The 10,912-nt window shown below is 43.1% G+C and overlaps 1 protein-coding gene across 1 annotated transcript; it reads left to right on the top strand.

Moving 5' to 3' along the window:
• The first annotated feature begins 845 nt into the window (after positions 1 to 845).
• Positions 846 to 3,871, top strand: si:dkey-251i10.3 (uncharacterized protein LOC553498 homolog). The gene has a single exon (XM_042426183.1). It carries the CDS (start codon positions 929 to 931, stop codon positions 3,242 to 3,244), a length of 2,316 nt encoding a protein of 771 aa, XP_042282117.1. The 5' UTR covers positions 846 to 928; the 3' UTR covers positions 3,245 to 3,871.
• The last annotated feature ends 7,041 nt before the right edge of the window (positions 3,872 to 10,912 follow it).

Genomic DNA, 10,912 nt, shown 5'->3' with positions numbered 1-10,912 from the left:
TGTGATTTCTGTGCAAAGAAACACATTTTCACAAATTTTCCATTGTATGTATTCCAGATATATATTGGATTGATATGCAGAACTTTCTCTCTTTTTCTCTGTCAAATGTTTTATGCGAGTGATATTTTTTATTTATCTTGAAAATAACTCAGTGGTCTAAGATGTTAGCTTTTAATCCAACTGTTTATAATTTTCAGCAAATTCCACATACAGAAGATGAAATGGACCAATAGAAAACCAAACGTTACTTTATTTCTGATATTGAGCTCTATTACAACAAAGACCCAAATAAGTTTTAAAACATATAAAATGATTGACTGATTTATTAATTAATGTTTTCCTCCTCCTATGTATTACTGATATATATTGCTTTTATACATTTTATATTTTTTAACTTTGTTTTTATTATTATTATTATTATTCAGTGGGTTTTATCTTCCATCTCATGTTCTGCATTCTATGTTTTCTATTTTCACTTTATTTTATCTTATTTTATTATTATTATCAAGCGGGATTATTTTCATCTTATGTTACATGTTTTTATCTTCATTTTATGTCTTTTTTCATATAAATCACTTGTTACATGTCATTTCTTTGTCTTAAAACACTTTGAGCTGCATCTTGTATGAAAGATGTTTTACAAATAAAGTTTATTGTTGTTATTATTATACTTTTTATTGAATGTTAATGCCTTTACAGAATGATTTTTATTTTATTTTACTAATTGAATTTCTGGCACTTTATTTCTCTTTTTGTTCTTCATACGTGTTTAAATGTTTTGTCTCTTTGACTGTTTTCAATAAAGTTTTAAAAAAAGAGGATATTTTGCGACAGTGCTGCTCGTCTTCCGGCGTCTGTTCTACGACAGCGGCTCAGTTTGAGGCACACGTGTGTACAGTCCGGACCTGTCGGCGGTGTTTACTGCATCATGGCGAAAGTTTCCAAGAAGAAAGTGAGTAAAAAGAGTAAAAAGAGCGTGAAGAAGAGTTCAGAGGCGGCAGAGGAGACGCCGCACGTGCCTTACGATGATGACGATGATGATGATGATGTTGACGAAGAGGGTTTAAACGGAGCCGGAGATGCAAACATCAACAGTGAGGAAGAAGAAGAGGAGGATGAGCGGAGGCGACACAAGCTGCTGGAGGCCATCAGCGCCCTGGGGGGTCAGAGGAAGAGGCCGCTGGGGGAGAGGTCCGAGGCGGCCGTGCAGATGTCCGAGTTCACGGTGAGCGCGGAGGGGGGCGGCGGGGGGGTCGAGCTGTCCGACCTGATCGGCAGCTTGGACCAGACCCCCGCGGTCCCCAACAAGACCAAGAAGCAGCTGAGGAACCTGCAGCGCGGCAAAGCCCTGGAGAGCCCCCTCAGCAGGCAGCAGAGCGAGCGGATCCAGAGAGATGTGGCCTTTCAGAAGGCGTCCGGAGAGGTGACCCGCTGGAAGAGCGTGATCCAGCAGAACCAGAGGGCCGAGCAGCTGGTGTTCCCCCTGCACCAGGAGGCCCCGGGGCCCAAAACCATGGAGAAGGTGGTGACCGGCTGGAAGGCGCGCACGCCGCTCGAGCAGGAAATCTTCGCGCTCCTGTCCGCCAACAAGCAGCCCGTCAACAACCCTGTCCTGACCCCGGCTGAGGAGGCGTCCCTGCGGGCGATGAGCCTGGAGGACGCCAAGATCCGCCGCGCCGAGCTGCAGAAAGCCCGAGCCCTGCAGTCCTACTACGAGGCCAAGGCCCGCCGGGAGAGGAAGATCAAGAGCAAGAAGTACCACAGAGTGCAGAACAAGGCCAAGCGCAAAGAGTTCCTCAAGCAGTTCGACGACATGGTGAAGACGGATCCCGCCGCCGCCCTGGAGGAGCTGAACAAGATGGAGCTGGCCCGCATGCAGGAGAGGATGTCGCTGAAGCACCAGAACAGCGGCAAGTGGGCCAAGTCGAAGGCCATCATGGCCAAATACGACGAGGGCGCTCGCAAAGCCATGCAGCAGCAGCTGGAGGTGAACAAAGAGCTGACGCAGAAGCTGGTGACGTCGCTGAGTGATGAGGGAAAGGAGGAAGAGGAGGTGGCGGAGGAGGAGGCGGAGGTGCTGCCTGACTTTGTGAACGATGCAGAAGGAGGACCGGACTCCTCAAACCCCTGGATGAGAGGGAAGCTGACTGAGGAGCCTGAGGAGAAAGAGAAGAACGACACTGTGGAGGTTACAGCAGCAGCAGAGGAAGAGGAGGAGGAGGAGGAGGAGGAGGGGGGGGTTGTGGAAACAGAAGAGGAGGCGCTCCTCAGAGAGTTTGACAGCAGGAGGAAACAGCGTCAGGCTCAGGAGGAGGCTGCTGATGAGGAGGAGGAGGAAGAGGAGGAGGTGGAGGAGATGAAAGACGGAGAGGAAGAGGAGCTGTCAGAGTTCACAAACCTGTACAAAGAGATCACAGACGGCCGGCGGGACGCTGAAGCTGAGCAGGCCGAGGCGACGCCAGACGCCTCCTCTCGGCTGGAGGAGGGTCTGGTGAGGATCAGGACTCTGGAGGACGTGGATCTCCTCAGTCAGGAGGCTGATGAAGCACCGGCGGAGCCTCAGCAGCCCCCGGCGCCACCGAGCCCGCCGCCTGTAGCCGAGAAGGTCGGCAAAAACAAGAAACGCAAGAGAGGGATCGAGCTGGAGGAAGTTCTCACCAAGGAGACGAAAGTCATCCAGGTCCCGCTGGCTCCGACCATCGACGACCCGGAGGATCAGGAGGAGAAGCTGGACCAGAGGGGGCTCATCAAGGAGGCGTTCGCCGGGGACGACGTCGTCTCAGACTTCCTGAAGGACAAACGTCAGCAGGAGGACGCCGGGAAGCCGAAGGTGGTGGACCTGACGCTGCCCGGGTGGGGCGAGTGGGGCGGGACGGGGCTGAAACCGTCCCGCAGCAAACGCAGGAGGTTCAGGGTCAAGACGGCGCCGCCTCCCGCCAGGAAGGACCGCAGTCTGCCCAGCGTCATCATCTCGGAGAAGAGGAACAGCTCCATCAGCCTCCATCAGGTCAACTCGCTGCCGGTTCCCTTCCAGAACCACTCGCAGTTCGAAGGAACCATCCGCTGTCCGCTGGGACGCACCTGGAACACCGAACGCACCGTCAAGAAGATCACCAAACCGCGGGTGGTGACCCGGATGGGCGCCATCATCGAGCCCATGGCCCGGGAGGAGCTGATGAAGGGCAAGAAACGGGCGTCAGCTGGGAGCAACAGTGGTGTGAACTGGAAAAGAGAACATTACTGAAAGAATCCCAGTTTCTCCACTACTCATCTACTCAGTAACATTAAATATTTATATCTGATCTCTTTACTGGCTTCATCTTCTCACAATAGTTCAGCGTTTTCGGAGCTGAAATGATGTTTGACAGATTCTACAAGTCGTAGTTTTTCTGGAACTTTTCATACTGTGTGTTTGAAATGTTTGATATTGAAATTATAGCTGCAAATAACGATTAATACTGACAATTATTGTCTCGGATTGATTGTTCAGTCACAATGTCTCAATGTGTCCAAACATCCGTCTAGAACCTGAAGATGAAGAAAAGCAGCAAATCATCACGTCAGACGCTGAAATCAGAGAATATTTGGACTTTCTGCTTGAAAAATGACAAACGACTGTTTATTAATTAATGTTCAGTCAGTTGATTCATGGTCGCAGCTCTGATTGAAATACGTTAAATCAAACCTGTAAGATCAACTAGTGGTTAAATATGTTGAGTTATTATCAGCTGATGCAGTTTAATGATGGTTTTTCTACATGACATCACAGTTTACTACATACTTTAAGATCTGAAGAGTCGTCAGTGTTTTTTTTTGTCCTGAGGAAGAAAAATCTACAAATTAAAAGTGTAATTTGTGCTTCAAATGCAAACTGGTCATGTGGTCGTAATGTTCAGAGTCAGTGATGAAGCTGTTGTGTTGCCATAGTTACAAACTGCTGCGTTCAGATCGCTACGTCTAGAAAAGTATTAACAGAAATGAAACTACTTTCAAGTTTTATATATTATTAGTCAGCTATATGTGTTTGGGACGTTATGACTGATGTTGATGATAAGCAGAGTTTTAATTTTGCTGCTTATTTCAACTAATTAATGTCGAGTCTGTTGGAGTATAAAACAGCAGAAAATATAAAAATATTACAGTGTTAGTACTTCAAAATTCAAAAAGACTTGAGTAAACGTCTCACTGTCCTCTGGTTTAAATCATTATGAAGGGATCTTCTAATGAACAGGAGGAATAATTACAGCAAGAAAAACAGCTTTAATGTTCATTTGGACTCCTGACTGTTGGTTTAAGACTCACTTGAAAAGTTGTGAACTCGTCCTTTAATGCCGACAAGAATGCTGGGTGTCAAATATATAACAAACCAAAAACAACATAAAGTTTGATCATCTGTGAGGTAAATGTCGGGAACATTAGTGAAGTTCTGTAACCTCTTATTTTCATGACTAATTAATCTGTCGATTATATTCTCCATTAATCGTTTTGTCTATAAAAGTAGTGAAAAATGTCCTGAAGGTGAAATCTTCACATTATATGTTTCACTAATAGTCCAAAATATCTTCAATTTATTATCATATAAGACAAAGAAACGCTGCAAATCCTCAACATCCAGATGCTGGAATGAAGAAATATTTGGTATTTTTAATTGAAAAATGAAATAATCAATTATCTGTCAATCAACTAATCAGTTAATCGACCAGTTAAAGAGAATTACAATCAATAAAGGTAATAGTGAGTATAAGTAGTGATTCTAGCAGTCGTTCCTGTCGTCTCTCAGCTGTTTAATAAAGTTTTAACAGTTTAATAAATGATTTAAATGAAATTTGGTCATTTATGTGTCTGAAAATCAAAATTTATGTTAAAATACCAATTTTTCTTTAAAGATTCCTGAATCTTCATGTTAATGTTATAATTACAGAGCTGCAACTAATGATTCTTTTCATTATTGATTAAACTGTCGATCAGTTTCTCGACTGATCAATTAATCATTTTTGTCAATGAAATGTTACAAAATTGTGAAAAACTACAAACAGTCCAGAACAGAAAGATTTAATATACATGATGTGAAAGAAAAAACAACTCAAAATGATTAATTGTCTGTCGTTCAACTAATCGATTAATTGATTAATCAGATCTGCTGCAGTTAAACTAAACCTGATCAACGCTGCTGTTTCATGTAAACTTCAGCTTTCAGGCGGCCAAATCTTTCTGCTGGAGGGCCGTGATTTGGCCCGCGGGCCGCTGTTTTCCTCCCTCTGATGTGAGCTGTTCCAGGCTGCTGATCAGCAGGTAGCAGGGCGGCGGCGGCGGCGTGCAGACATGCTGCAGCGTTTCTACCAACCTGAAGGAGAGAAAGAAAGAAAGAAAGAAAGAAAGAAAGAGGGTCACTGTTGGAGTCAAACAGCAGCATCTTACACATTAGTGCTTGCCTTCCTGCCTCCCTCTCTCTCTCTCTCTCTCTCTCTCTCTCTCTCTCTCTCTTCAGTACATCTGTGAGGCCGTGCGGCGGCGGCGGTGGCGGCGGCGCACGGCGTCTAAAAAAGAAAAGCCATTACAGTTGGGTTAAACCTTCACACATGGGTGAGAGTGCATGCTTTGGCACCTGACGTCTCTGTATTTCACATGATAGACACTCTATTAAAGGAGGGGATCCCGTAATGGACTATGCATCAGTTCAGGTAATGGTTGTCAGCTTGAGTGCCCGAGAGGCAGACTGGAGAATTCCATTAGAAACCTTATAGTTACTAAATCAGTCATTCTCCACCTTCCTCTCTATCCAGCCACCTCCGCGGGGCAATTACTACAGCTTCATACAGCTTTCACCGATGAAAAGAGACCTAGTCCTTGGACTCGCCGCTGCCTGCTGGACTGCAGCGAGATCCCCACACTGATTCTCACTCAAATATATGAAGGCTGCTGCGGCTGTAAATCACAGAGCCGCCGCTGTGAACGGCCTACAACTCCCATGATGGAACATGTTTTTCTACATAATGCCCATTTGTAAGATCTGCTTAAATATTTATTCTAAGGATGAAGAAGCTTTTACGCAGGCGGAGCATTAAAGACAGCGTGCTGGTTTATTTAGAGGCGTTTTTATGGATGTTTTATGTTTTTATTATCAAACTGACTGAAGAGCAGCAGAGAAGAGTTCAACACTGAATACAGCAGCTTCTTAAATTGAATGTTTATAATGTTTTATAATTCAAATGCAAACAATATGATACAGAACAGAACATCCACCCGACCAACAATACATTAACATTAGCAATAATGATAATAATAATAATAATAATAATGAGGGAAAAAAGAAAAGGAATAAAAATAAATGATAAAGGTGATGGCTCCCAGATCCTTTTATTCAGCTTCTCCTGCAACATCAGGACATTTTATATATTATATAATAAAGAATAGTAAACAAACAGAACAAATACAGTGTTGGAGTCAATGAAACATGTTGTTATGATTGTGTTATAAACTGTATCTGTGAGGCTTTATAATGACCTCAGGTCACATTTTAATATCACCTCATGTTCAAACTGAGCTGATTCAAATATTCTGCTGCAGACAGATGAAACTAAACTCTCATTTCACTTGTTAAAAGGTTTTATTCATATTTATAGTTCATCTTTTAACTGCTTTTCTTTATGTGAATCTAAAGAGTAACTTGTGTGAGATATTATATATATATATATCTTCATAATACACTTATAATGGCAGTGATGGAGGACAAAATCCACACATTTATATTCTCTCATGAAATAGAAATCCTGACATCAAAGAGACTAAAGGATTTAATAAAATAAATCTTGACGTGTCTCCAGTATGTTTGGATCAGACGGATTAAAGTTCATCTGTGAGACTTTAATTTAAAACAAAGGTTTAAAGTACTGAAACATTTTCTGGAATAAAACAAGGCTACAATTAATGATTATTTTAATTATTGATGAATCTACTGATTATTTTCTCAAATTTGGTCCATAAATCTCAGAAAATAGTGAAAAATGTTTGTTATAATTTCTCAGAATCAAATGTTTTGTTTGACAATGAAACACATTAAATCATCACATTTGAGAAGCTGAAACCAGCAAATTTTAAGCATATTTGCTTAAAAAAACCTAACAAAAACAATGATTTGATTATCAAAATCAATCGATTAACTGACTAATCGTCGCAGCTGTTGAGTGAAATGTTCTGTGAGAAAACTACAAGTTTTGTTGAGGCAGACTAACAGAAGTACATTTCCACATATTTCAGACTAAATGACACCTCCGACTGTGAAGCTGCTGCTTCATTAAAGTCCAGTTATCTCGCATGAAACAATCTGATCGAGGACTCTTTCCCATCCCGACTCCATTCCCACCCTGACAGGTGTAAGATTAACTTAGTTAGGTGCAGAGCCGCTCATGCACACCAAATTAAATTAATGGAACAAATTTCCCTCCTAATTAAGATGAAAATACGTGTCAGTTGTAACCTTGCTGAGCACTAATTATGTACAAATGATTTATCATCTGTTTCGTCCTGAATAGCAATGGGCTCACCTCTCCGATAGCCCTGGCTGGCTGTTAAGAGATGGGCCCTGATTAACTGTGACAGGTTGTGCTGCGGAGAAGCTGCACGTCGCCCCGGCCAGCCAATCAGAGCCGGGCCCGAGCTCGGTCTCTCCTCCCTTCCATTAACCTACATCGAGTGTGCAGCTGAGCATCACTGTGCCTCGGCTCTCCTTCTTGTTTCTCTCCTCGGAATGAAAATAAAGTACATTCAGAAGAGGAGAGAGGTGGAGAGGGGATGGAGGGAGTGGAGGGAGGGGGTGAGTGATGCAGGCTGATGGAGCAGAGGGGGATGAGAGAGGTAAAAAACATGAAGTCAGGATGAATCCCCACATGATGCGCCATGTGTATTGAGACTGGATTAGCTTCTAACAGAAGGGAGGAGGAGGTGGGTGGGTGGGGGGGGGGCAGTCTCTCCACCTCAAATAACAAATTGAATAACGCAGAATACAGTCGAGCTCATACATCAACATTTTACGCCCAGCGGCGGGTAATTGCTTTAAAAAAAAAAAATGCCTTCAGACAAAAGCAAGCTGGTAGCAGCCTGAGGCCAGCAGGTGGTGCAATAGGTTAAGCCTGCCAAAAAAAAAAAACAGCTTCCTGAAGAGCTGCTGGAATATCAAAACACACAGAGCTTCATTATACAATTACAGCTCTAACTGGGATATTCCATCTTATTTCCTCCTGCCTTGCATGTACAGATATATTTCAATGGGCAGCGGCTCTGATTAGCATTAGAATCGGGAGTCCCTTGTGATGCTAAGGACACACCGGCCAATCTGTAATCATTGTTCCGCAGGCTTGCTCACAAGGGGATATAGCACTGCTTTGTCATTATCATTCAATATGCCACACACATGCTGGCAGAGCTGCCACCGCGCTGCCAGCAACAGGGAGCATTTGCATTTTTTTTTTTTCTCCTTCTCATAGTGTGTACAGACAATAATGCACCGACAAATGAGTCCTCTCTCTCTCTCTCTCTCTCTCTCTCTCTCTCTCTGTGTGTTTCTGAAGATGCATTTCCTCCCCTCACTGCTGCTAAAAACAGGAAGAAAAAAAAAAGGAAAAGAAAAGCTCTACATCTTATTCTCTTCCTGGTGTGATTCTCCTGCAAATAGGCTTTTGTCTGCTGCGCCTGCGTCCTTTAAAAAAAAAAAAAAGTCATTATGTACAGGTGTCAGCTCCAGCCATTAGGGATCATTTGACTTTCTATTGTGATACGAGGTTATTTAGCTGACACCTACAGTTGCCACAATTTGCTCGTTGGATGTTTCATTGTTGTGGTAAATGTCAGTATGTCTGCACAGAGGAGGAAGGAGGAGGAGGAGGAGGAGGAGGAGGAGGAGGGGGGGGGGGGGTACCTGTGTTCTCATTTCTCTTCTCTGTTCTTTAAACCTGCTGATTCCCCTGCTGCTGCTGCTGGAGACATGATGGCAGATCCAGAGCGTGTCAAGACACAGACACACACAGAGGGAAGGTCAAACACTCGTATGTCAGAGAGAGATCTCCATATTTCTGCTGCGTCTTCCTGTAACGTGCAATAAAATGCAGGAAGAGAATCAGGAATAAGTCTTTTATTTTGACGGGGATCTCATGTTTTTTTGGGTGCATATTTCACATTCTTGTACTGGATGCTGCATGTGTTTTATGTCACATGTGTCCCCCCCAACCAACATTATCTCCTGGTCACATGTGACGCGTTCACTGGAACACAAGAAGAAGAAGAAGCAGCAGCCATTTTCTTTTGTTGCTCTCGCTTTTTTTTTTTTTTTTTTTTTGCAGCGAGAGAATCGGCGGTGGAGGTTTTTTGAGAGGTTTGGCGAAGCAGCATCTCCCACATCATGGCCGTCTGGGGATTGGAGGACGTGGCGGGGAGGGAGGGGGGGGGGGGGGTGGGGGGGGTGGGGGGGGTTAGAGGTTAATTATAGACAACAGAGAGGTCACAGGGCCTATTATTTTGGAGTCGGGACCCTGCAACGGTCCAATGGGGATGACATTTACGACGAGGGCCCGGCCCCACCCCTCCATCTCCCATCCACACCCACCCACCCCGCGCACGCCATCACTCACATTTATACTGGGAGAGCCGACACTGGGACTCACTGGTCTGGTAATGAAAAGGCCCTTAGCGTTTGGCACAGGCAGGGTGATGAATTGTATCCCTGGCTGTTCTCTGGCTGCGTCAGGGGGGGCCTCCAAGTAGCCCTTGACAACTAATTGAATCAGCTCATATACCCTCCTCTTACCTAACAGACTTCCTTTATCACTCTAATTATTGGAGGGGTTAAGTGAGTCTCTCGAGGGACGGCGAGTACGGAGCGAACAACCTGCCGAGTCATCCTATTAGATCCAAAATACACGGCAGAAAGCATCAATGATGAAGACTCACAGCTGCTCACAGCTTTTATACACAATAAAAATGTATTTTTCAGATTCAGATTTGCTTTATTTGTCATTCGAGCTGCATTTCAGACACTTGGCAGAATATAAAGGTGTTTCTCATATGGGTGTAATATACAAAGACACCTGACATAACAACAAAAACAACATTCAGTTACACAGAAGGTAGAAAAGTGCTTTAAAACAGGACAATAAAACAGCATCAGTGACCTCTAAAGTACTGAAAGTAGAAGATAATGCAGCATTTTTAAAAGATATATAACACTTTATTTTAAATCCCTCTATTTATCATTTATAATCAGTATATAAAGAGTTAATAAAAGGTCTATAACACACCATAATGCAGATATAAGAACATTTTAAGTGTCCATTAATGTAAAATATTTATTATAACGTTTCCTGTGTTTTATTATATTATCATTTATTATCTGTTTATACAGCAGCCTCCACTTATGGGTGCCCACTAGAGGAGATATAATTGTTGATAAATACATTAATAAACACTTATATCCTTTAATAACCACATTATAGTGGTATTATAGTATTGAAATTAAAGTGTTATAAACTATTTATCAACTGTTTATATACTGATTATAAATGATGAATAAGGGAACTAAGATATGACAATACAAAATGTTTATTAAAGAATAATGTTGACATTATTATTCATATATATTTATGACTCTCAACAAATCAATTAATTGATCTGCTAACGAGTATTGTGATATTTATCTGATTCCTCTGTGTTAAAAACTATTAAAAACACGTCAATGAGCCACATCACTGCACACACACACACACACACACACACACACACACACACACACACACACACACACGCACACGCACACGCACACACACACATACACACACACACACACACACACACACACACCGTCCCGCTGCCAGAAACACTCACTAGAGCACCAAACATGGATTTATCCGCCGCTGAAAATAGT

Source organism: Thunnus maccoyii, chromosome 11 (genome assembly GCF_910596095.1).
Source record: "Thunnus maccoyii chromosome 11, fThuMac1.1, whole genome shotgun sequence".
Taxonomy (NCBI): Eukaryota; Metazoa; Chordata; class Actinopteri; order Scombriformes; family Scombridae; genus Thunnus; species Thunnus maccoyii.
Note: the sequence above shows the minus strand (reverse complement) of the source record. Positions and strands in the feature narration are given on the sequence as shown.